Source organism: Elephas maximus, chromosome 17 (assembly GCF_024166365.1).
Source record: "Elephas maximus indicus isolate mEleMax1 chromosome 17, mEleMax1 primary haplotype, whole genome shotgun sequence".
Lineage (NCBI taxonomy): Eukaryota > Metazoa > Chordata > Mammalia > Proboscidea > Elephantidae > Elephas > Elephas maximus.
The window spans coordinates 64,706,488-64,733,613 of NC_064835.1; the positions used below are offsets into that span (position 1 = coordinate 64,706,488).

General features: G+C 35.2%; 1 protein-coding gene across 2 annotated transcripts in view; it reads right to left on the reverse strand.

Moving 5' to 3' along the window:
* Window positions 1–27,126, reverse strand: part of ZNF638 (zinc finger protein 638) — a 91,376-nt gene that overhangs the window by 5,269 nt on the left and 58,981 nt on the right. The window contains exons 12-25 of one of the 2 annotated variants that reach the window (XM_049856338.1): window positions 25,549–25,620; window positions 24,664–24,750; window positions 24,333–24,401; window positions 24,075–24,118; window positions 22,648–22,779; window positions 21,542–21,670; window positions 19,572–19,613; window positions 18,943–19,077; window positions 17,449–17,574; window positions 12,485–12,522; window positions 5,171–6,395; window positions 4,501–4,566; window positions 1,907–2,855; window positions 1,006–1,110 (exon numbers count right to left, since the gene is read on the reverse strand). In XM_049856338.1, coding sequence (XP_049712295.1) covers window positions 1,006–1,110; window positions 1,907–2,855; window positions 4,501–4,566; window positions 5,171–6,395; window positions 12,485–12,522; window positions 17,449–17,574; window positions 18,943–19,077; window positions 19,572–19,613; window positions 21,542–21,670; window positions 22,648–22,779; window positions 24,075–24,118; window positions 24,333–24,401; window positions 24,664–24,750; window positions 25,549–25,620 — 3,219 coding nt within the window. The remainder of the gene's footprint in view (window positions 1–1,005; window positions 1,111–1,906; window positions 2,856–4,500; window positions 4,567–5,170; window positions 6,396–12,484; window positions 12,523–17,448; window positions 17,575–18,942; window positions 19,078–19,571; window positions 19,614–21,541; window positions 21,671–22,647; window positions 22,780–24,074; window positions 24,119–24,332; window positions 24,402–24,663; window positions 24,751–25,548; window positions 25,621–27,126) is intronic. The other variant, XM_049856339.1, reaches the window with a different exon arrangement.

Sequence of the window (27,126 nt, forward strand, 5' to 3'; positions counted from 1 at the left end):
AGGTGATGCATAAAGGGGCAAAAGCTCATATTACTACACCATGTTAGGAAATGGGAAAGAAAAAAGGTCTATAACAGATTGTCGTGCAACACTTGTGGAGGACCCAGCTGAGATCAGATTCAATAAACCTCTGAGACTGAATCCTGGTTGGCAGTTTTTCTTTAGAGAAAATAAGACAGAAGACCAAGAGGGAAAGAAGGATGCTGCAAAGAGACCAGTAAAAGGAATCCCCTTATAGCGCTGTTTAATTCATACTAACAGTTGATTTTTTTTTTTTTTTTTGCTTTACCTCTCCAAGTCAGTAAACTCCCTAAGATCTGGAACTGTGTGCTTTTTACACTTTTTAGTATTCGGCTCTGAGTATGACAGAAACAATGACAAATATTTGTTGAGGGGCTAGAATGTTTTCCCTTACTAGATACTGTTCCCTATTCGTTTCTAGATAAACTGCATTAATGTCAGTAAGATATCTTATTTCATTCATTGGCTGGCTGTTTTGCAGCATCCACAAGGCAAGGGATCTGGTTGATGTATTTAAAAAAACAGAATGACCTTGTAGGACAGAGCAGAACTGCTCCATAGGGTTTCCAAGGCTGTAAATCTTTACAGCAGGCTGCCGCATCCTTCTCACAGGAGCAGCTGGTAGGCTCGAACTGCCAACCTTTTAGTTATAGCAGGAGAGCACTTTAACCACTGTGCCACTAGGGCTCCTGGTCCACACATAATAGTTGATAAATGATCTCTACCTAAAGCTGCAACATGGTTGCAATAACTTTTTGTGGATCATTTCCACAAATTTTTCACATTATGTTACTTCCATTATCTCTCTAAATTACAAAGATAAAAGTCTTTACCCAGATCTAATAATTATAAGGTTGCCTTTTTCTCCCTCCTCTATTTCATTTATTTTCTACTTTTCTTCTTAGGTTGTAGATCTTTGGAACTTTAACTGCTACCTCATGCTGTGTTACTCTCCTCCCCCCGCTTCCATTAATCCTGCTTTACCTTCACTAATTCTGAAGACCTCTTCACCTTTTGCTGGTTCTGTTTCAACAGCTTTTTCTGATGGTGGTGTTTTCCCAATTCTAACTCTCTTGGTTGGCGTTTTAGCTTTAAAGAGAAAGTCTAATTTATTGCTATAGTAACAGTATTTAAATTGCTTTTTAACCCTGAATAACAAGTAACTTCAACATCTTACACTTGCAAACAAAACAATAACCCAATCTGGAAAGGAAATCTATTCCTGATATAAAATAGGAGAAGTCTATTAAAAAATATTCAGCATCAGTCTAAACACTCTCCTTTTCTTTTTTCCATGTATCTTGTTCCAGACAGCTTATACGTAATTTTCCGATTTGCTCCATAAACCTGTAGGATCTTTCTACTGTTTTATTCTTAGTTCAGACAAATCTTTCAAGATTTTCTTACATGGAAATGATTTTGATCTCCCTCAAGTCTTCAAAGTAAGCTGACCTATTATTCTGTACCACCAAAATATTACTTAAAAGTAAAATAGTACCTTTATGAATTTCTCTAAATTCTATGTCAAAATAAAAACTGGGAAGCAGTTCTGGGGCAAACATCCTTCTGCTTATCCAAAGCTGTGTTTTTCCCAGATACCATTTCACTTCAGTTCTAATCTGGGTACTCTAGCTTGCTTTCTGTTTTTGTTGTCTTTTCTTGATGTGCAATAACTTGAGGGTAAGCTCTGTTCTTTAACTAAGAGAAATCTGTGAAACTTTAACACATTTTTTTGGAAAACATATCACTAGCTATAAATGTTTATTTGTTGCCTTCTTATAACAATACTGGGTGAAATTATTAGTAATGCCAACCTATATTTTAAAATTAGCTTTAACTATATTTCCCTCATAAAACAGGAAAATTATCATTGCCAAGTACCTACCAGCTAAATGTCTTTCAATCATGGCTTTCAAATCTTCTTCCTTAACATTCTCATTTACTTGACTCACTTGGGACAAGGCAAGTTTTGTCTTCTTTGTGTCCACGGCTCTCTTTTTTCTCTCCCCCCTTTTACCTGTGGGATGATCATTTTTGCTTTGTGTTAACTCAACTTTTAAATCATTTTCTCCATCTTCTTCCTCTCCAACTTCATCAACAGTAACAAAGTTAAGCTCTTCTTTAAGGTTGTTAAAATCTGCCAGAGAGTCTTCATCTTCTTCAGTTACTTCATCCAAGGTCACTAAATGAAGATCACTGTTTTCATCTTGTATTTCATCTACAGTAACTAAAGTAGAAGGGTCTTCGGGCATCTGAGAAGAAATGAACCCAATGGAATCCGTTACAGTATTTCCCTCATCTCCTTTAGTATTTAAAGTGGCAAAAGTTATGTCTGTTGATTCATTTAAAGGTAATTCCTCTACTTCTCCAATTTCATCCACAGTTACCAAGCGTTCTTGTTTGAGAAGGTCTTGTTCTTCAGCCACTGACAGGACAGTCACATCTTTAGGTTCGCTATGGGAAATGCAATCATCTTGATCAATTAACTCATCTAATGTAAGAAGTGAATTTGAATTTTTTACCATTTCCTCCATATTTAGTTCTTCTTCATCAATGACTTCATCCACAGTGACTAGAGCTTGTGCTAGGTGTGCAGCTGCGTCTTCCTCTTCCCCAATCTCATCCAATGTTACGAAAGATAATTCACCCTCAACAACATGAGGGGCAGAACTTTTCCCCTTCTTCTTGAAGTTAAGTTCAGAGGAAGGGGTATTTTTGAGAGCTTCTTTCCTTTTCCCCTTTGGTGGATTCTGCTTGGCTTGAGAAGGATTCACTTCTTCTATAACCTCATCCACAGTAACAAATTCATCCAAATTAAATGGAAATAATGGTTCCTGTTGGGAAGTTAAAAATCAGTGTTGAGAATAACGACTGACCACTGGCTAGGTTCCAAATAGTCCCAATATATCATTTGTTAGAATTTCAGTGCAAACAAGGTTCCAAAGGTTAAAATTAGTACTAAAAAAAAAGAACCCACAAATGAATTAGTTTAATTCATAAACAATTCCAAAGGTAAAAATCTTAACAACATTGACCTAATTCTACCTTTACTTAATTTCTATAAAATAAAGAAAAGGTTATTATTATTTCCTAAATGATGTATAAGTTTTGAAATAGGATGCACGAAATACATTTAAAGCATTTATTAAACTATTAATATAATGTGAACAGCCAATTAGATTGTTTCAATGACCAATTCATATCAATCCACCCATCCATCCAAAGACATTTTACGATATAAGATGCTAAGAAATAAAGTTTACATTTTGAGAAAGCAGTTACTATAACTTAATGTAACTATACTTAAAAAGATAGTATCTATAAATTTGAAAAATGGTGCTAACAGTAATGAAAAGAAATTCTCAGCAGGCCTCCCGCACATTTAGTATGCAATTAGTAGTACATATAACAATGACAGTAGAATACATACCCAACAGCTTTTTGGGGAAGTCTGTAAGCAATTGCACTATCAATTTATTAAGCCAATGGAACAAACCACAACCTTTTCTTCTGTTTCTGAAGCTACTAACATTACTCTTTGCACCAAGAAAACAGATCCAAATCTATCCCATACCAGGAGGAAAAGAAAGTGAAATAATGGAAAAAAAATTCTATAAATGGTTGAAACCTAAAATATCAATCACATATAAAATTTAAGAAGTTTGTCTGGTGGTAGAATTCAGAAAAGTATGTCTTAGAGCCCACCTAAAACCAAAACCAAGCCCTCTGCCTTGAGTCCATTCTGAGTTATCCCAACCATATAGGACAGAGTAGAACTGCCCCATAGGGTTTCCAAGGAGCGCTTGATGGATTCGCACTGCCCACCTTTTGGTCAGCAGCTGTAGCTCTTAACCATTGAGCCACCAGGGCTCCTAGATGGGCTCTAGAGCACATCCAGTTGGGTTAAATTAGAGCCAGACCAAAAAGGATCACCTGTTTAGCAGTTCCACTGAGTGAACTCACTATAGTCAAATGCTTCTCTCCCTTATATATGACTTCATTTCATGTTTATAACCTATTCCCTATTAATATGAGATTGGTGGTATTTTCCTACTTTAATTCATCTTCTGTTCCTGCTTAACTGTTTGCAAAGTTTCCACCAAGAACACAAACTTATTATTTAACCCTATCTCAATGCTAAAAGTAAATTAATGATATGGTCAAAAATAGAACATCTCATTCCTGTCCCTAGCTCTATATCTCTTGCTCTTTAAGCATACGAATTAACTAATTCTTATAAAGAAGATTAAGTTATGTTGTTGTGTGCTGTTGAGTCGATTCTGACACCTAACAGCCCTATAAGACAGAGCAGAACTGCCCCATAGAGTTTCCAAAGAGTGCCTGGTGGATTCGAACTGCCGGCGTTTTGGTTAGTAGCCTGAGCTCTTACCCACTTTGCCACCAGGGCTCCACATAAATTATAAGACAGGTGAATTCTGCTCTGGAGGGGTGGAAAAGGGTCAGTGAATCATTTCTTACCTCTTTAGACTTGGAACTTCTACCAGTGGTGCTTTTAGGATTCTTAGTGTTTTGCCCAACCAAAGTCTGAAATATTAAATAAAAAATACAGAAAAAAATTACTGCCAGGTTACTAATGTTCTTCTTGGGGGCAAAAAAAAAAAAAACATTATCCAATCACATTCAATTAAGCAAATACAGCATTTAACAAGTATACAGAACTAAGTCACCAATCATCAAATAGTACAGGCATAGTCTCTAAAAGCTGTAGTTAAATTCAGTTTTACTCATCTTTTTTTCCCTATAGACACAATGCCTGAGTTGGGTAATCAGTAAGTGACCTGATAAAGGAAGATTCAGTTTAAATAAGAAAACTGTTTCCCATTCAGAAGTAGAGTACTAAATCACCTTACGAGATTCACTGCAGCCATTTTAACCACAAAGTTAGACTTCTGACCAAATTTTTTCAGAACAATGCTTTTGAAACCTGTTAATAAATTATGAACCTGAGTTTGATACTCTAAATGTCTACTGGCTTAAATCAATGGCATCATTTAAAAAAGGGAATAGGAGCTTTGGGTGGAGTGAGGAGATGAAGTATGAAACAAGATTACATCTCCTACTCCATAGTTAGAGCAGCAGAGCTAATCACTTCAAAGATACACTGAGCCAGTCTTCCTACCCTCCTCACCTTAGTGTTGCTGTCATCCCGTTTCATGATGGAAGGTCTAGTCTCTGTTTCCTGAGACTGTTTTGTTATATCCCTGTAATCCAATTTAGAATCCTTGCCTTGTGGGGCTGATATTCTTCCACTTCCACCTCTGGTAACACCACTCTGAGTGAGTTTGGATTTACTGCTGCTTTCTCCCAAGCCTGACCCGGCATTTGTAGGTTTAAGGAGACCCAATTCCTTGGCTGAAAGTTTCTTTTCAGCATTTATTTGATCTCTGAGCACAGATTTTAGAAAACTTTTCTGATTTTCAGTTTTTGAAGCTGTAGTTTTTGCCTTTGGAGAAGAGACTATAGCAGCCTTGAAGGTTGATTTACTGCTAGATACATTTGACGTAGTCGGGATACTAGTTTTACCAGTTTCATCAGGCTTACTCGCTTGACCCACTCCTTTATTTGGGTATGACTTGGTCACAGTGTTTTCTGCAGGCTTTTCTTTCATTATTGCCACAATCTTTTCCAACTTCTCTGCCACCATCCCAGCTTTATTCTTTTCAGCCTTCTCTGCTCCTATTTGCAGATCCACTGTAGTTTCCTTAGTATTAAATTCATTCTCCTCCTTTTCATCGATGTTACTTTTTTCAGACATTCCCTTTTTGCTCATCGCATTCTCATCCCCAATGGAAATTCCTGGTACTAAGGCCACAACACAGGCAGGCAGTACTGTTTCTGAAACAGTTTCATGTTTATCCATTTCAGCTACGTCTTCTACCACAGACTGTGTAATTCCAGAAAAGAAGTCTTCTGCTTCAGATGGAGATTCTTCTAGAATTCCTTTAATGTTCCTTTCTTCTATAAATGTACTGTCAGGAACTGATAATTCTGTTTCGGGGTTAACAATTTCTGCCTCTTCCTTTTCAAAGTCAGTGGTATACACCTGCTGATTTAAAGCAGACTCCTCTACATTTTCAGAGAATAATTCAATGCTGCCTTGAGTAGGTATTACCAAAGGAATTTCCACCTTGATTTCCTCTCCTTGAGTCTCAACTTCCAATGTTTCAATAGCGAGGTCAGATTCACATAGTGGCTTTTCAAGTTGTTCCTCACAAGGCTCTTCCTGCTGTACAGAAGGTTCTGTATGAATGCTGGGAGTAGTTTCTTCTTCAACCTCACTAGGTTTAACAGAGGGACTATCAGCTGCTGTTTGCACCTCACTCTCATCAACTGGACTGTTTTTCAAGTCGGGGCTAAAAGTATTTAAAAACAAACAAACAAAAAAACACAAACAAAAATCAAACTATGATGAGAATTCAACCATTATAAATAACTCTGTTGATGCCAATTGTTAAGACTTCCTGATGCATTAGCAAGCATTAGGAAATCCAGCCAATCAGCAAAAAAATGGTTAAGGTGTTTTGACATAAGTATGTGAGAACAATATAAAATTTTAAAAGAGATTCTACCCTGCACTGCAGGTTTCTTTTTAGTTCAAAGGAAATAATGGCAAAAGTATTGTTATCGATATGATCATATGCCTTAAGACCAGTTTTTTTCCTCCTGGATCTAGTTCGCTCCTGACATCAGAAGGAGGACTGTGAATCTGTGGCACCTCAAACTGTTAGGTCCCATGTTTGCAAGAGTGGAAACTGAAATAATAAAATATGTGTATAATTCTACAATGAAACTAATCATCCATGCATTGAAATTTTAAATTTTATAAGTGAACCCTAACTGAAAGGAATATAAAAAAAACTGGTAGAGGGAAAAGGCTACATTCTAAGTCACAACGCCTCTTGTTTTTGGATCTCAAATAGATTTGTTTCTAATTTTCCAAATCGTATTAATGATAATACTTAAAGCTTTCTTTGAAAGTATCCTTTACATACTCTGTTGGAGATTTAAAGCTAAAGGAGAAACTCAGCATGAGCATATAGCCCTTCAATAAAATCTAAGTGTCTTTGGCTACATTATGAGAAGGTATATGTTAAAAGAAATTCTTCCAGTTACAGGGAATCATTTAAAATTCCAATACATAACTTAAACATTTAAGTAAAATTATTCAGAAGACATGGAGAAAATACATGCAATTGATCTTATCACATCATGGTCTTCTAAATCCAAAGTAAACAAACAGTGATTCCGTAATTCCACTACTTCACCGAGACACACAAATAAATTATTTTTTACATTAAATTTCCACCCATCACAGGTTATCCTGAAGAATTACAGGAAAATCTTAGCTTCTGAAGACAATGTCCAGCTTGCTATCAACACCAATAAAAGGTTAAAAAATATATTTACATAGTTACATTAGAAGCAGCAGGTTAGAGGAAGACACCTGAAAGTAATCATGCCACATCGCTACCTCATAGTAAAGAATACTGACTTTTTTCTCCGATTTTCAACGAAGGAAGGAATGAGACACTGACAACAGCTAATGCTTTTCAAAAGGAGGCCATATGATCTTTCACTAACCATGCCATACGATGTGTATCTGTGTCCTGAGATGTTTTAATTATATTTCAGAAGCTCAGAAAAACTGTTAAGCGCCTACCATCACCATGGCCTAATGATTTGAGCCAAAAGAAACCAGTCCTCTCTCACAAAGATGGAAGTTTAAGTTTTCAAAAAGAGCAAACTTTTTAAGAGATCAGAGGAACCATTCTTTATGAAATGTTGTAAAAGCAAAGAGCTTAAGGAATCAATTTTAAGTTGAATATTTCAGTAACCATAGTCCTTAACCAATATGCATTTTATTCATTTGTGCAAGCTACTCTTTGTATACTGGAAAATGTTTCAAGGTTTTTTATGTGAAGTAATTCACATCCCTTATATTCAGACATCACTCACTGATTTTAAGTGTTCCAAAGTCTTAGGATTATCAAAATAAAATCTGTGGCCAAGCGTAACTATAACAAAGATAAGAAAAGTTGTGACACTGACAGTTATAGCAGTTATATGAATACTATTTCTCAAAACATATGTCATTGTTTTTAAGTTACAAGATTCAATTCTAACACTGAGGATTAAATTCAAATTCTTTGATCTGAACTGTGTATAAACCCTGAAGGCTTTACAAACAAGGGATCTATTGGGCTAGAAAAATAACAGTGGAAGTTTTGATTCCGAACTCAAGGCAGTTTTTCCCTTTTTACCATGTTTGAAGTTCGTACACCCCACCGCAAAAACAAAATCCAACACACCGTTTATGATTTTCAATATAAAATAAATCACTATGAAGCTCTACACTTCAGAAAACACAAACCTACTTGGAAAATGGTTTTAATTTCACAATTGTTCTTATGTGTTGGTCTTCAAAAATAATAGTGCTTTCTTCATAGAAATTATTCACCCAAAATTAGTATCTTGTTTTTCTGGCTAATATGGGAAAAAGTCTCAGTGTTGAGAAAAAAGAAGAGAGCCAAAATCAACAGCTTATCCCTACAACTAGAATAAGTAGAAAAGAAGAGCAAAAGAAGCCCACAGTCACCAGAGGAAATAAAATTAATAAAGATCAGAGCAGAAATAGATAGAAAAACAATGGAATCAATAAAACTAAAGTTGGTTCTTTGAGAGGATCAAAAAACTGACGAACCACTGGCCAAACTGAAAAAAAAAAAAAAAAAGATACAAATAACCAAAGTAAGAAATGAGATGGGTGACATTACAACAGAACCAGCTCAGATAAAAAGGATCCTGACAAAATACTAAGAAAGAATATACTGCAACAACTTGAAAACCTAGAAGAAATGGACACACAACATACCTAAACTAACACAGATGGAAGCAGAAAATTTGAACAGGTCCATAACAAAAAAAGTAATCAAAGATGTCATTAAAACAACAAAACAAATAACTCCCAACAACAAAAACAACAAAAAAAGCTCTGGCCCAGACAGCTTCACAGAGAATTCTACCAAACATTCAGAGAAGAGTTGACACCAATTCTACTTAAAGTATTCCAGAACACAGAAAAGGAAGGAATACTTCCTAATTCATTCTATGAAGCCAGCATAACCCTGATACCAAAGACAAGCAAAGACATCATTAAAACAGAAAATTACAGACCAGTATCTCTCAGGAATAAAGAAGCAAAAATTTTTAACAAAACTCTAGCCAAAAGAATTCAACAACAACAAAAATACATCAATCAAGCAGGGTTCATACTAGGGATGCAAGGATGGTTCAACATTACAAAATCAATGTAACTCATCACATAAATAAAACAAAAATAAAGAATCACATGATCATCTCAATCGACAAAGAAAAGGCATCTGATAAAATCCAACACCCTTTCCTGCTAAAAACTCTCAGCAACAAAGGAAAGGAATTAAATCCTCAACATAATTAAGGCCATGTACGCAAATCCAACAACCAACATTACTCTCAATGGAGAAAGACTGACAGCATTCCCCAAGGATGCCCTTTTATCACCACTCCTATTCAACACAGTACTGGAAGTTCTAGCAAAAGCAATAAGGGAAGAAAAGGAAATGAAGGAGTAAAACTACCCTTATTCATGAATGATGTGATTCTATACACAGAAAATCCCAGAGACTCCAAAAGGAAGTTACCGAAACTAGTACAAGAATTCTCAAAGCAGCCGGGGACAAGATTAACCCAAATATCAGCTGGATTCCTCTAAAACAGAAACCCTGGTGGTATAGTGGTTAAGAACTATAGCTGCTAACCAAAAGGTAAGCAGTTCAAATCCACCAGGTGCTCTTGGAAACTGTATGGGGCAGCTCTACTCTGTCCTATAGGGTCGCTATGAGTTGGAATCGACTTAACAGTAATGGGTTTGTTTTTTTTTTCCTCTACACTAACGAGGGCTCTGAAAACAAAATCGAGAAATCAGTATCATTTACAATAGCCCCCAAAAGGATGAAATACCTAGGAATAAACCTAACCAGGGATGTAAAGACTTACACAAGGCAAACCCGTTACCACTGAGTTAATTTTGACACATAGCAAACCTATAAGACAGAGTAGAACTGCCCCATAGGGTTTCCATGGAGCAGCTGGTGGATTTAAACTGCTGGCCTTCTGGTTAGCAGCCATAGCTCTTAACCACTGCACCACCAGGGCTCCAGCCAATCTTTTAAAGATCAAAGTAAAACAGCCATATTCTGGGAATTGGGATTAAAAAAAAAAAAAAGATTCCAGGAAGGAATCTTGTAAAAGCAGTTTTCACAAAAGAAGGAAATGTGTAGGATTCCATTACTCTTATTCAATTAATACTAAATCTGAAATATCTCAGGATACAGGTATCTAATTCCCCCCTACAATACCAGTTTCACAATCTTCAGAAAAGGCATACAATAAAACTTGGGTATGAGAACAAAGCTTAACACCATACCACACATAGCCTAAGAAACCTTAGATTAAGATCTAACAATACTGAAGCGTAGTGTTTATTCCAGATGGCCAGCAGTACTCCCCAGCATTATTAGTGAACTGGTGAAAATTTCACCTAGCATCCTCATTTGGACCCTTACATACATGATAAATAAATCCTGTTTACTAGTGTGTGTGTATGTGTGTGCGTGTAAGGAGGAGTGGTACAAGCAAAACATGGGTTATTATTAAATTATCAATATATCCACTTGAGAATTCCTTTAAGTAGGAAATCTATTTCAGTAGCTTACACTGGACCCAAAGGATCATATTTATGATACAGTAGTACCTGCAAGTGCTTCAAACACACAATATTGTCTAAGGATTAGTTTACTCCAAAAGAAAAGTGAAATATTCTGACTATATTGCACTTATTTTTCACCAATGCTATGTAACTCAAAAAAAAAAAAAAACCAATTGCAAAATGAGAATTAATAACTTATTAGCACTAGAACATTTTAATTAATTTTGTAAGATTAGACAACTACATGCAAAATCATTAAGAAGTATCTTTCATTTTCAGATAAAAGTCTAACTACTGAGAAGAAAAAGAATTACCAAAGTACAGATAATAGCTATTCTTATAGACCTGGAAAAAAATCTGTCAAATGGAAATCTGTGTACAGTGGATCTTTCCAAGAGCCTATTACTTACCAGTTACAGAGTAACTGTGGCCAAGCTGTAGGTCTACTGAGCCCTTTGTGGGCTTTTATATCAAACATTGCTAGAAGTACTACTTTTTAAGTATGTGAACGTTTAACTGCTGTAATGATGTTCAATCTGTTGTTAAAAGTTACCAATGTATTTTTAATGTCTTCATAGTCACTTTTATCACTTAAAACAGTCTTATTTTGTAAGACTTCATTACTAAGAATAAAAATCCATAAAAATTGCTTTTCAGGCATCTTAAAATTCAACAGCGCACTAAATAAAATTAAACACTTTCCATACTAAACTTTTCAAGCTGTTGTTTCAAAGCTCTACAAGCTCTTATGACGCCGACAGTAGGAAATATGAGTGAATCACTCATAAGGAAGGGAAAAGAGAGATTCTACATCAGTGAGTCTCACTGAAGAGCAGTGAAAGGCAGATTTTTGATTGGTGAGGCAAGGGGAAAGTGGTGATAAGGGGGTATTCCTCAAAATGAGAAGTTACATGTGGCCAAAACAAGGTTCTGAGTCACTAGTTTGTGTAGACTAAAGGACAAGCTTTCATCCTCTGAAAACACAAAGCAGTGTACATAATTTTTTTTATACTATCCCTTCATCTCACCACAGTTGCTTTTACAAAGTATCAAAATACACATTAAACAGTAAGCTAAAACGTCCTGAAAGCAAGCTAATTCCCATTTTTCAAGGCTGAGAGTTGGAAAATGATAATTTAAAGGTTCTCCCTGTCTCCCTGACCCAATTTTAATGCTAAGACCAAGATTTTCTCTAGTATACTTGGGGTAACAAACCAGATAAAATAACTGAATAAACTTGTTTCAAGTTAATAAAGTTAAAAAGGATTATACAAAAAGATTAAAATCCTACTATTATGTTCAATCATTTTAGAATAGAAGGATGTAACAAAACAACGTAACACTAACCACAGAGTCTAGTTCAAAAACAGCAAAACATTTTATAAGAAGTCATATTTATATCAACACAACAAAATTAAAAAGTCATTTATACATTTAATTCGAACCAGTTATACATTCAGTCTTCCTTAATAACCAGTAAATATCTGAGTGAGACCAAAAACAAAAACACTACCCGCCCCCTCAGGTCAAACAGAACTGAAAAATAAAACCGTAACAGGCTCGCACATACACAGAATGTACAAACATGAAAGACAGGAACTTATTTGCTGCATATGAACAACTATCATAAAATATGAAAATAAAATCTAATAACTAGTATTATGTAAAAATGTTAGCAAACTTTAAGTAACATACCTTTCTTTTCCTTGTTCTGAGTCTTTCTCAACTTGAGCCTGTAACATAATTCCATATTTTATTAGAGGCTATTCTACTGGACTTTAAATATTTAACCCATCACTGCAATGTTTTCAGCTCTTAAAGTCTTAGCTAAAAAACAAGAATATATCTTAAAAGCATATCAAAACATACTTTTCAGTGTCCACACAAATATCAGTTTTAGAGTTTATCTCATTAATTTATGAGAAAAAAGAAATTTGCTTAATGTTGATATAAATAACCTTTTTAAAGAAACTTTAAAAGCGTAGAAATACCACCTTTTGCTTAGAAAAAATAGGCAATAAACCTGAAAATAACATCTTCCTTGCAGAACTATTATTTTTTAAAACTTTTGATTATAAAAGGAGACATCGATTAACTCAAAACAGCTACCAGCTCTGGACAAAATTTAACACTAATCCTTTTAAATGTGTATCTGAATTCCGAAGAAAACAATGTCCTGGGGCTGAAAAAGGAAGCAGGAATTACAAACAATTGCCTAGGAACCAAACACTGTCCTGGGCACTTGGGATTCATGAATGAATAGAACTGCCACAAATCTCTGCCCTTGTAGAGCTTATATATATAAGCTGGAAGCTTTTCCTATGGGAATCATATGTGCTCTGGGTTGAGAACTGTCTTTCTAGAAAAGTTTTGTCAGACTAAAAACCGAGAATTATACGTTAAAAAATTTAAATGTGTTAGATGCCATCGAGTTGGTTCCAACTCACAGTGAACTTGTGAACAATAGACCTGGTACTACACCACCATTACTGCTATGTTTCAGCCCATTGTTTGCAGCCAAATGTGTCAATCCATCTTGTTGACAGTCTTCCTCTCTTTGACTGACCTACTTTAATAAGCATGATGTCCTTTTCCAGGAACTGGTCCCTCCTGATGACACATCCAAAGTAAGTGAGGTGGAGCCTCACCATTCTTGCCTCTAAGGAGCACTCTGGCTGTACTTCTTCCAAGACAGATTTGTTCATTCTTCTGGCAATCAACGGAATATTCAGTATTTTTCATCAACACCATAATTCTAAGGCATCAATTTTTCTTTGGTCTTCCATATTCATTATCCAGCTTCCCAGGCATACGAGGTGACTGAAAACACCGTGGCTTGGGTCAGGCTTACCTTAGTCCTCAAAGTGACATTTTTAACACTTCAAAGAGGTCTTCTGCAGATCTGCCCAATGCAATACGTCCTCTGATTTTCTGACTGCTGCTTCCATGTGAGTTGACTGTGGATCCCTTGAAACTTCAGTATTTTCCTCCATTTATCAAGATGTTGCTTATGGGTCCAGTTGTGAGGATTCTTGTTTTATGTTCAGGTGTAATCCATACTGAAGGCTGTAGTCTTTGATCTTCATCAGTAAGTGCTTCAAGTCCTCTCTGCTTTTAGAAAGCATCTGCACATCGCAGGTTGTTAAGGACTCTTCCTTCAATCCTAAAGCTGCAGTCTTCTTCATATAGACTATTTTCTACGATTATTTGCTCAGCATATAGATTGAGTAAGTATGGTAAAAGGATACAACCCTGACACACACTTTCCGGATTTTAAATCATGCAGTATCCCCTTCTTGTGTTCGAACAGCTGCTTCTTGTTCTATACACAGGTTCTGCGTGACCACAATTAAATTTTCTGGAATTTCCATTCTTCTCAATGTTATCCATAATTTGTTACGATCCATACAATTGAATGACTCTGCACAGTCAATGACAGGTAAACATCTTTCTGGTATTCTCTGATTTCAGCCAAGATCCATCAGACATCAGCAATGTTATCCCTCATTCCACGTCTGAATCCAGCTTTAATTTCTGGAAGTTCCTGGTCATGTAGTGCTGCAACCACTTTTGAATTATCTTCAGCAAAATTTTACTTGCATGTGGTATAAATGATATTGTTTGATAATTTCTGCATTCTGCTGGATCCCATTTCTTTGGAATGGGCTCAAATATGGATCTCTTCCAGTCGGTTGCAAGGTAAATCCCTCAAAATTTCTTGGCACAGACAAGTGAGCACCTCCAGTGCTGCATCCTTTTGTTGAAACATCTCAATGGGTATTCCATCAATTCCTGGACCCTTCTTTTTCACCAATGCCTTCAATGCAGCTTGGACTTCTTTCTTCAGTACCATTGGTTGGTTCTTGGTTATATGCCACCTCCTGAAATGGTTGAATGTCTACCAATTCTTTTGATACAATGACTGTATTCCTTCCATCTTCCTCTTGATGCTTCCTGCATTGATCAGTATTTTGCCCACAAAATCCTTCAATATTGTAACTCAAGGCTTGAATTTTTTTCTTCAGTTCTTTCAGCTTGAGAAATGCCAAGCATGTTCTTCCCTTTTGGCTTTCTAACTTCAGGTCTTAGCACATTTCATTATAATACTTTGTCTTCTCAAGCCGCCCTTTGAAATCTTCTGTTCAGCTTTTATTGCATCATTTCTTCCATTTGCTTTAGCTGCTCTACGTCCAAGAACAAGTTTCAGAGTCTCTTCTGACATCCATTTTGTTCTTTTCTTTCTTTCCTTTTTAATGATCTTTTGCTTTATGTATGATGTACTTAATGTCATCCCTTAACTCGTTTGGTCTTCAGTCATTAATGTTCAATGCGTCAAATCTATTCTTGAGATGGTCTCCAACTCAGGTGGGATATACTCAAGGTCGTATTTTGGCTCTTGTGGACTTTTTATTTTCTTCAGCTACAACTTGAACTTGCACAGGAGCAACTGATGGCCTGTTCCACAGTCGGCCTGGCCTTGTTCTGAGTGATGTTAATGAGATTCTCTATTGTCCCTTTCCACAGATGTAGTCAATTTGATTCCTGTGTTTTCTATCTGGCAAGGTTTACCTGTATAGACAGTTTATGTTGTTGACAAAAGGTATTTGCAACGAGTAAGTTGTTGGTCTTGCAAAATTCTATCATGTGATCTCCAGCACTGTTTCTATCACCAAGGCTGTATTTTCCAACTACCAATCCTTCATTTCCAATTTTTGCATTCCAATCACCGTTAATTATTAATGCATCTTGATCGCATGTTTGATCAATTTCAGACTGCAGAAGTTAGTAAAAATCTTCAATTTCTTCATCTTTGGTGCCAGTGGTTGGTGGGCAAATTTGAATAATACTTGTACTAGCTGATCTTCCTTCTAAGAGTGTATTATCCTATTCATATGCTATGAATAATATGGAGCCCCTGTGGCACAGTGGTTGTTAAGTGGCTCACCAAAAGGTCAGCAGTTGGAATCTACCAGCTGCTCCTTGGAAACTCTATGAGGTAGTAGAGGGAATTCCTGGTGTGGGTTCTATTTGGTTTCTCTACTAAAACAGGAGCTCCTTGAGGATTCAGATATTGACTCTTATGTTAATCAATATATCCCCAGTGCCTGAAACAGTACTGGCATAGAAAGTTAATTAGACAAACACTTGTTTAATGTGTTAATGAATTAATCCCAAAGCTTTTGGAGAAAAAAAACTCTTAAAGGTCTGACTGAAATTCGACTTCTCAGCAATATTGGTTGCTAAAAACAATGGGAAAAAAAAAACAAAAAACAAAAACTGAGCTCAGAATTTTATACCTAGCAAACTATCAATGACATATGTATGAGTAAAATAAAGTCATTTTCAAATATGCAGGGACTCAGGTTAACTATAGTTACAGAACTAAAGGCTGTAACATATTATATATGTAAGTAACAAAACAGGAAACAAAAATGTGGGATATGGAAGAAGAGAGGGTAATATAAATAAGTTAACTCATTTTTAAGAGTGGGAAATTAAAAACTGTTATCACAAAATTCTGGGGGCAGGTTTTATTTCCACTTTATAGTCTATTCCTTAGCTCAAACCTTCATTACTTCTCATACAGACCATTAAAATACCCTGAAATTAGTCTACCTGCCTCCGGTATTCGTTCGTTTTATGAATTTTTGTCATTTGTTGAATGGGTATAACGGACACTATATGTTCAAATCAACCCCTCGTGGCACAGTCCTTAGAGCTACGGCTGCTAATCAAAAAGGTCGGCACTCTGAATCCATCAATCAGTTGCTCCTTGGAAACCGCATGGGGCAGTTCTACTCTGTCCCATAAGGTCACTTTGAGTCAGAATCCACTCGACAGCAACAGGATTTTTTATTAGAGAAAACATATATAAGTTAGAATTTAATTCTTTCAAAGGGGGACTATTCATAGCTTTCATACATGTATTATTATGTAAGCCAAGAATCTGTAAAATCTTATTTCTTATATAAAAACAGTTTATAATATACCAGGATAAAACCAAAATAGATTCAAAATAGCTTCAACCTGAAAGAAACAATCATGCTACATATATGAATTCACTCTACACTTATGTCCATAATAAGTTTTAAGATTTATTAGCCTACAGTTTCGAAATTATCCCATTTTCAATGAGACAAATTTACACTGCTCCACGGAATAGTGGTGGTTCGGTGGTAGAGACCCGGGCTCAACTGCCAGCCAACGCGCCTCATGTGAGGCCACCACCTAGTCTGTCAGCGGAGGCTTGTGTGTTGCCATGCAGCAGAACTTCCAGACTAAGACAGAGTAGGAGGAAAGGCCTGGTGATCCACATCTGAACATCAGCCAATGAAAACTCTACGGATCACAACAGTCCAATCTGCAGCCAGTCAGAAAAATGGTGTAGGAACTGGCAATGTTTTCATTCTGTGGTGCACGGGGTTGCCATGAGTCAGGGGCCAAACTGATAGCAGGTAAACAACAATACTGCTTCGTACTGAATAGACTGCAAAACAAATTTTAAAAAGGAATATCTAAATTCAGAATCAGTTTGACTACCGCCTGAGAATAATTCTTGAAATTACCTTCAGAAAATATGTATCTGTGCTTTGGAACAATAACCTCTTACACTTTCCTCAATTTCTTAAAGTACAGGAGTTGATACAAAAAAATCTTACCTCTGTTGAGTCCAGTTTTGGAGATAATGTGCAGGTCAATACATAGTCACCTATGTTCTGTGGATTCTGATTCAGAAAGTTGTACATTGACTGAGCAGATTCAGGACTATCTAATTGAAGAATTGCCTTTGAATAAAGAAGAAACAGTATCAATATTTTTTCCTTTCAATCCCAAATATGTGACCACAAAGGTTAAGGTTAATCCTTATTTCAAAGTCAACAAGAGAAAATTCTTGGAATGCTGCAAGGCACAACTGAAGAGAGTTGACACGTAACTTAAAAAGAGAAGATTAAAGATGATTACAGCAAAGATTCTGTATTCCTACATGCCATTTGTGACATCCCTTTCCATCCTATATCACACTATCTCAAAAGCAACCAAACACACTCTATGTATCAGTAGGAGGCATGTCAAAAGACATATGGAGCCAGTTGTTGGTCAGTTAGGTATTTTTTTATGAAGTAAGTATTGGCAAGGAGTCCCCTGGTTGGTGCGAACAGTTAATATGCTTGGCTACTAACTGAAAGGTTAGAGGTTCAAGCCCACCCAGAGGCACTTTGGAGGAAAGGCCTGGTGATCTACATCTGAAAAACCAGCCGCTGAGAACCCTTTGGAGCAGAGTTCCACTCTGTCGTCACACATGGGGTCACCAAGAGTTGAAATCAATTTGACAGCACTACCAACTTTAACATGAAACCCTGACTTTATAGGGTACAAAAAAAAAACACAAAAACCAAACCCAGTGCCGTCGAGTCGATTCCGACTCGTAGTGACCCTATATGACAGAGTAGAACTGCCCCATAGAGTTTCCAAGAAGCACCTGGCGGATCTGACCTGCCTCGTAGCACTTAACCACTATGCCACCAGGGTTTCCATTATAGGGTACAGTTCATCAAAATTTAATTATAATGGATAAAAAAAAAATTTTTTTTTTTTATAATGGATACATACCTGAAATAAACATTATATGCAGAAGGCACAGTAAATGTAAATAGATTAACAATTTCTGGATCTTTTAAGGAAAGGGCCAAATCATGAAAGTAAGAAATGGTTATTTTATTATTCTTTCCATGTATCTAAACAAAGTTAAAGCTGTGCGTTTTACAGCTGGAAGAGATTTTAGAAAATACCTGACAACATCTCATTTTATAAATTAGAACTCAAAGTATAAACTGATTTAGCCAAGGTCACAAAGGTTAACTAAGGGACCATAAAGGTTAAGGTCTAAACTTCCTGTCTTTGTACTAAATTACCTTTCTGCTCCCTTGTGTTAGTCTTATTTCCCCCTTAAAAACTAGGAGTTCTGAGGAGAAAGACCATATTTCATCTTTCTTGTCACAGTCCAGAAGAAAATATCCTGATCCATCACAGTTCTGCTAAGAGGCTGAGTAATATTTATAAATGCATCAGTTCAGAGGCTAAATTAAAAACTGCAGACCATGAGAATATGATTCAGCAACATATTATTTACAAAACACAGACCATTCTGTTACCTTGTTTTTATTACTCATAAATATGTGGTGATCCACTTTTCCAAACTGAAGTCCAATACAAAGTACACACTGGAGTCCATCTTCTGGTAAGTTATCAAGATGTACAAATCGATTGTAACTTTTATCTGTATCTGCCTATAGTTTAAGGGACAGCATAGAAAAAGAAAAACGCAGCTATAGTATCAAACTGTAAAACACAGATTAACGGTAATTTAATATTTCAGAGGTCAGATGATGTCCTCTCTGAAGAATAAGAAAATGACCACGTGGGTTAAGACCATGAAGCCTTCATTTTAGATCTACATTATCAGTAAAACAATATACTAAAACAGGAGGCATAATCTTTTCTTCTATCAACATAGTATATAGTCAAAACATCCTCAAAGTAATTTCTCTATTTCACCACTTAATATACATTCCATTATCTGGAAATATAATTCATATTAGGGACTAACCCTTGATTTCTTATCTTTGGCTAATAAGAAGACCCATCTGACAGCTCCATCACCTCAGTATCTTAAAATTAGTACTAAGGTTTTCTTTCTTTACATTTCAAAAAAACCAAACAAACAAAAAAATTTTCTACAAATTAAAGAAGTATACAAAAAGAATTTAAATGCAAAACTCACCTCTGGGTCATTTTCTTTAATCAAGTTTGTAAATACAGCTTCCTAAAAAATAAATAAAGGCTGAAGGTGTAAATTCATTCTAATTCATATATTTAATTAGTCAAGATTTATAAAATAATAATCTATATAAATATGCATCTAACAGTATTTCATAAAACAAGGAGAAAGCAAAAGTTCTGTTCCTTCCAAAAATGTTTCCCTCTTCCTAAACAAGTTATCCAAGTCCCACACTCCATAAACACCTTCATTCTTTCTACTCCCCTACATGCATGAAGATTAATGAGGTAGTAACATTTAGGGGAGGACATTCAAGTTTACAAGAAAGGAATCACAGATTTAATTTAGAAGACGGAAGAGAACTGAAATTATAAAGCAAAAACTTAGCTAAGTAGGGGATGAGGAAGAGCAAAGATGCAGGCTAATGAAAAACAGCACACCATACATATACAGTGATTTGGAGCTACACAATTATAAAATAAGAGGTCAAGAGTGGCATGAGACAATGACGTTAAAGCTAGCGAATGCCAGCTAATGGAAAGCTGACGTACGCCAGAAAAGAATGTGGAGACTCAGACTACGGTTCTTAAACATACTTCGACATTACCCGTTACCCATGGTCATTGAGTTGATTCCAACTCATTAGCTACCCCTACAGGACAGAGAACTGCCCCATAGGGTTTCCAAGGAGTGGCTGGTGGACCTGAACTACCTATCTTTTGGTTAGCAGCCCAACACCTAACCACAGTGCCACCAGGGACAGGCACGTATAATACAATCCTAGCAATTATGTCACATTAGAGTAGTTTTCAAGGAAAGGCTTTTTCAAATTACAGATTCCCGCCTTGCCCTAGAGATTCTAATAACCCTACCTAGTGCCTCCTGGCATTCAGAAGTAAATGTCTGCAGGTACAAGGAGACACTGCATGGTTTCTGAATCAGATGATTTTGAACAGATTTGAATTTTACATAAGTTTCATGGCTTTGTAAAGCAAATATTTGAGGGAGACAAAGCTGAAGGTAAAAAGAAAAATTAGATGGTTACTTTAGTAGCCCACAGTTTTTAAAAGATGAAGTAATGGCTGATGGGATGATGATAAGAGAAAAAAAATCAGAAATATTTAGGAATTAAAACAGATGAAACTCGGTGACTGATTAAATGTCTGAAGGATGAGAGAAGAAGTTAAAGATAATTTCCAGGTTTCCAGTTTGGATAACAGAAAACAGCAGTGAGATACACAGTATATAAATGAGAAGCCTGTTCTCGGACAACAGGTTTCAACTTTGTTTCCACCCCAACAGGCATGAGTAATAGGATTCCTACACTATGGAAGTAACTTTGAACAGTGGGATAGTAGAGTATGGAGGGGCAGGGAGAAGCTTTCACAGTACCTAAAAGAAAACAGGTGAGATTTACAAAAGACTGCTAGATGATTCCAAAATTGTCACATAGGGGTCAAGGGCTAGTTACAGTAGGGATAAAAGGATAAAAAAGAAAAATTATAACTGACATCGATAGTGTGCTTACTATGTGCTAAACGTAAGCACTTCATGTGGCTTCCTTCTTCCAAACTCAACAAACACCTTATGAGGCAGGCCTTCCCTAGTTTACAGATGAAGAAACAAGGACTTAGAGAACAGAACAACCTTGCCCAAGTTCACAAAGCTGTCAAGTAAATCTGAACCCAGGCTGTCTACTCTTTAGAACTGTTGCTCTTAATCAGACTTTATACTAAACACAGATCAAAGAAAGCTTCAACAGGATTTGGTGATGGAATGCTTAATAAATTAGATAAAAAGATTTCATGAAATAATGGCCTGGAAGATTAGAAAAACAGTTAAGAAATTTCTAAAAGGGTATTTCACTGTATTCAAGATCCAAAGAAGAAAACTAAAAAAGATAACAGATGTCAATACATCTGTTAAGAAACTTAATGACATGCTAGTAAAAATGTTGGTAAAGTGACATTTACCTCATCTTTTATGTTCATGTCTTCAGGAGCCATACTTATTGAGAGTTGATTTCCATCCATTGATATTGGGAAGCAGGTATAAAATTTTACCATAGAATCTCCAGATTTTCTACTTATTTCTATATATGCCTTTTAAAACAGAAATTATAAGAGTGAAAAAATAAATCTTATTCAAATGACTTTTCCTTGAAAACATTTAATACTTAGAGTCAAGTAAATAACCTATTTTAAGATAAAAACATTTTTATTGTCTCTGCGTATGACAAATAATCTATATTTTATTAGTTTTATTGAGATGTAATTTATATACTATAAAGTAACCTGCTTAAAGTATACAATTCAATGGTTTTTCATATATTTAGAGCTGTGCAACCATCCAAATAATCTAATTTTGACACAGGAAGCTACATTTACCACTCGTATTGAGTCTCCTCTCCTAGAGTTTTTCTCAAGCACATTAGCTCCAATTACCAGCAAAGAGATACCCTAACTCTACTTTCAAAGATTTCTACTAATTGCCAACTGCTTTCTATTGTAAGAACATCACTTTCTACCACTCTAATAGTGTCATTTCCATTACTTAAACTCTTTCCTCAAATCCCTCCTCCTTTAAAACACCTTCTGCAAGTTTAGTATGAAAAATAAATATTATTGTGTGGTTCTGAAATTATAAAATATGTATTAGAGAAAATTTAGATGCACAGATAAGCCTAGGTGATTCTAAGTATTGATGACATAAATCTGAGGTCTCAAAATGGTTAGAAATACTAGTTAGATAAGATTCCATAAAGTTTTATAAGGTAAATTTAAAAACTCTGCATTAAACATATTAAAGATGTAAAACATTTTCTATTAAATGAAAATGTGGTTAAAAAAAAAAAATTGACATCAGTAAACCATTTCTCCTCCTCATCAGAATTATGTCTTGATTAAAACAATACTAAAATAAGGGATATATGTTTTACATTTAAAAATCCCTTGGCTTGAAACAGTTTAATTACTTTGAGTTACAGCTTTTAAAAGCCCCTTTTTTTTCTAGTTTTGTGAATTTTATATTTTTCAAAATATGCTTGCAGATAGTATGAACAGCTATTATCAATTCTTACCTTTTTATGAGATGACAAAACCAAAATATCATTCAAACCACCAAACGGTTTTGCTAGGTTGTAAACGTCTTCTATAGAATATCCTTTAATAGGCAAATTAGACACAAGGACCACGCACATTTCTTCTGTTTCCTTCAAAATGAGTTAAAAAATCAAACTCACATTAACATTTTTTTTTAACTACTTTTATATTTATTTAAATTTATATTGCAGATCATATGTTACATTAGTACTTAAACTGCATCTAACACTGGGTAAAGCCTGATCAATTCGGGAGGCTGGAGAGAACCTCAAATTAAAAAAGAAAACAAAAACAAAATGCTAATTTACTCTTTTCAAGTACAAAGAATAATTACAGGTCTTTAGGTCTCTTTTTCAAACAGTGTTTAAAAACATAAGTTCTCTTGTTTCTGACTGCAACTCCTTCCCTTCACATAATATTGTTACTCCTGTGCCTTGTGATGCTAACATATTTCCAAACTTTAAATCATGTATATCCTTCCAACCTTCCTGAACAAGATGATCACTTTTAGGTTATGTAAATGAGCTTATCCCTTAGCAATCCCCACTGCCTTTCAGTCTCTTGAATTTTTTCTATTCAAAGCAATTCTCTCATCAGTGCCAATTTCTCCTTTGGTGGATGCTAAGAAAATCTACAAAGGTATACTATAGTAAATTTGGCAATTTGTAACTCTTCTTTGAAAAAAAGATGGGAAGTTATAATTTTCATAAACCAGCTGAGAGTAATTTCACTATCATGACAACTGTCTTCATAAACGAATCTAAAATACTCTATTGGTACTTTAAAATACTCTTAAAATACAACAGTAATATAAGTAAGACATACTACTTAGTAACTGCTTGATCAATGGATCTACAAGGAAAACAACCTTATGCTTAGCACTTGAATAATCTTAAAATCTACATCAGTGAAATCTAATTTAATGAGATTTTAATATACTCGTAATGACAGATGTAACCACAGGGACATAATGAAGTAAACTTTATTCCGTTCAAATACAACTGCAAACCCCTCCCTACTCCAAAAAAGAACTCGTACTCTAAATATTAAAATATCTCCCATTCACCTCTATAAAGACTACACAAAATTTTATCAGTTTTAATTTGACAACCTCTTGTTTACTCAAAAAGCCATTTTGTCTTAATGTGTTATTCTCACTGAAAAGCAGTCCTCAAAAATATGTATATTTACTGATAATCTATTATTTCATTTCTGTGACTTACTCTGCCATTCAAGGTTTCTGAGCTGAAACCGTATTAATAAAGACACAAACTACTGAAATCTTTCAACATGCCAAATCCTATACATTTTTTTTTACACAAATATATCTGTATTTATAGTATCAAAAGTATCATGTTGTGTCAAAATTTCTTAAACTTTAAAGAAGTAAAATAGAAAAACTGACCTTGCTAACTGGTTCTTGGTTTTCTGTGGCCTCCAAAGCAGCTTCTTGAGACACAAAATAAAATAACATTTCATACAGATACATTTCACTTAGGTATGACCCCAATACTGCAATATACATGTGTACATATATATGCTACATATACACTTGACTAATACACAATTAAGTACTTAATTTCTTAAAATATTAATTTCCTTTCTACTTATAAAACTATTAGAATGAAATGAGATAACCTATTTTTTTTTTTTATTGACCTACCTGAAACAGCTTCTTTAATACTGTTTTCAGTGGCTTTGGCTTCCGTACTGGTCTTTGTTTCAGAATTTTCTGCATGAAACAGTCTGCTTTAGTAGTCTAGAAAAGCACACTAATATAATTAAACTGATGAATCTGAACATGACCTTAAGTTGGTTTAGTTTATTTTGTTATATCAAGTCTCCTTTTAGGCTGACTTAAACCAAAGCCAAGACAAGTTTTCTCCTTGAAAAACAAAACAATCCCTTTTAGGATTTTCAAACAATAATTTCAAAATGTACACCAAAATGATCTAAAAGAAAGAAAGCAGGGAATGACTATATTTCAAGCTTACCTGGTACAGTCACAGGTTTACTGGGGTCTTTGCTTTTGACACTGCCAGCCTTTTTGACTTCTAGAGACTTCTTTCCACTAGATTTTGCTTTTAAAAGTAGAAATGCACCATTATTCTCAGGGTCTATTCAATCATTCAGCATGTTTCACGCTAGTGTATTAGTAAATAAATAAACATTATAAAAGTAGTTCTTTTCCATATATTATTTCTATTAACTTTCAGTAACTGTTTACCCAAAAGATTAAAAGTACATTTAAACTGATATAATTTTTGTAGAGGGCCATAAATGAGTCACAAGTTTAACCCTCGTGTGGCAGAAACATACCATAATCACACACGTGAAAAATCATGTTTTGTAATTTCTGAAAAGGTTCCTTAAAATGACAGTTAGTTGGAAGAAGATATTATTAATAAAGAAATCATGCTAGTTTCAACACGCTACATTTATTTTAAATAGTGTACCATTTCTTTATGGAGGAAATACATTCTCATAACATGGAAGAATCCTTTTTTAAAAAGTAACAAACATCAGGAATTATATAAGCCAGGGAAGAGAATATGAATTAACTGTCTTAAACTAAGGAAAACAAAGATTAAGCAATTTCTAGGACCAAAATACCAGAGCAGCCCACAATTATATAGCTGTCAAAAACATACCTACAATGGCAAATATTGTACAAGATCAAAGGAGCCCTCCCCAAAAAAGTCCCATACATGTCAAATTTTAAGTATCAAAGCAGCTACTAAACTCTTAAACATTTTATACATGTTATAAATTATCAAGCTTTAAATTGTCTGAGTTTAAAACTTACTTTTGATGCTATATTCTTTAAAGCAGAATTAAGAATAAGCTTAATAAAAATCTCTCCTTCCCAATAATCTTACCTGTTTTAACTGAAGCTTTATTACCTTTAGCAGCTACTGTTATCACAGATTTTACAGAACTTGCCGATTTCCCTAAATCACAAAAGCTGTGGTCAAAACTGGTTTATTTAGCTAGTATCAACAATCCCCCAAAGAATCTTGTAGAGAAGGAGTATGAAAGCTACAGACTATATCTTATGCAAAAACATAAAATGCTATCATCTTTGGGAATATAGGCCATTTTCTAAATCTAGCAATGATCATTTCTTTAGGAAGAAAAATATCACACTGTAAGAATTCATCTCCCCACAAGGGTTCTGAAAGTAACATTCAGGCAAGTTAAATAAATCTATGAATGTGTGGATCAACTGGAAGCAAAAATGCTAACTCCAAGGACAAAAACAATTCCATGCTTCCTTGGTCCTCGGGTGATTGAAAAGCCTTCAGGAATACCTACATCATGGTCAGGCCACATAAAGATTGCTTTGACTCATTCTCATTGGGTCCTATTCGTACAATATTATTTAAATTGCTCTGACCCTTATTTGTACACAAGCATCTATTACTGTTATTTTCTAAGATGATGCTATTTATAAAGACTGTGATCATCAGAATGTGGCTGAGAAGATCACCAGGGAGTTAAAATCCTTTCCACACAGAGAGCAATAGCAAAGATTTAGCTCTGAAAATCAGGATTCATAACAGCTCGTGAGGTAACATGAGTACGGAACCCAGGATCAGAAGTCAGTAGACCTAAGGAGAATTCTAAGTTTAACCGTAAAACCTCTGAGAGAATTTCAACTGATTTCTATGTAGCTTTCTCAATTTATAAACAAAGGTGGTGACTGCCATTAGTACTTAACAGGAACTCTATGAGAATATAATAATGCTTTTGAAAAATTATCATACAAATAAAAAGAACTGATATTCACAAAAATGAATCAAATCGTTTAAAAATCCACCCCTTATATTCAAAGACAGACAAAAAAAAAAAAAAACAACTTTGCTCAAAAATAGTAATACCAATCCTTAGACTGCCACTTAGCTTAGTCATTCACAAGTTGGTTTTTTTCTATTGTTTTAAGTTATTTACAAGTTTTCCACATTGCAGTAAGCTGAGCCTTAGTGAGCCCTTAAGATACTTCTTTCACTGTCACTATGTTATTATCACAAGCCAATTCACTTTATTAGTTCTGACTTCTGTCTCGGTATCAGAGTTTAAGGAAAGAACAGCCAGAATTAACCGCCAAGAGTTAAGAGATGGCTGATGTGGCACCCCTGGCCCTAACCTCCGTCTGTGACTCCTATAAATTTTCTATCAAAGTAGTATCAATGTGTTTGCTAAGTATATACAGCTTCACGACAAGTTTCCTAGCCGTCCCCCACACTACTATCTGAAAATCTGGAGCTGCCACTAACAATAATGGTATTTGCCAGTTCAAGACTATATCCTTTCTAACATTACAGGGCAGATAATTTAATCCACTTAAAGAGGTGACCCTGAATTAACCAGCATTTAGCAAAAATGCGAGAGAAATCGGAAAGGAGGATAGATAATGCTAGGGGAAAGAGAATAAATTTATTAGCTTCTTTAAAACC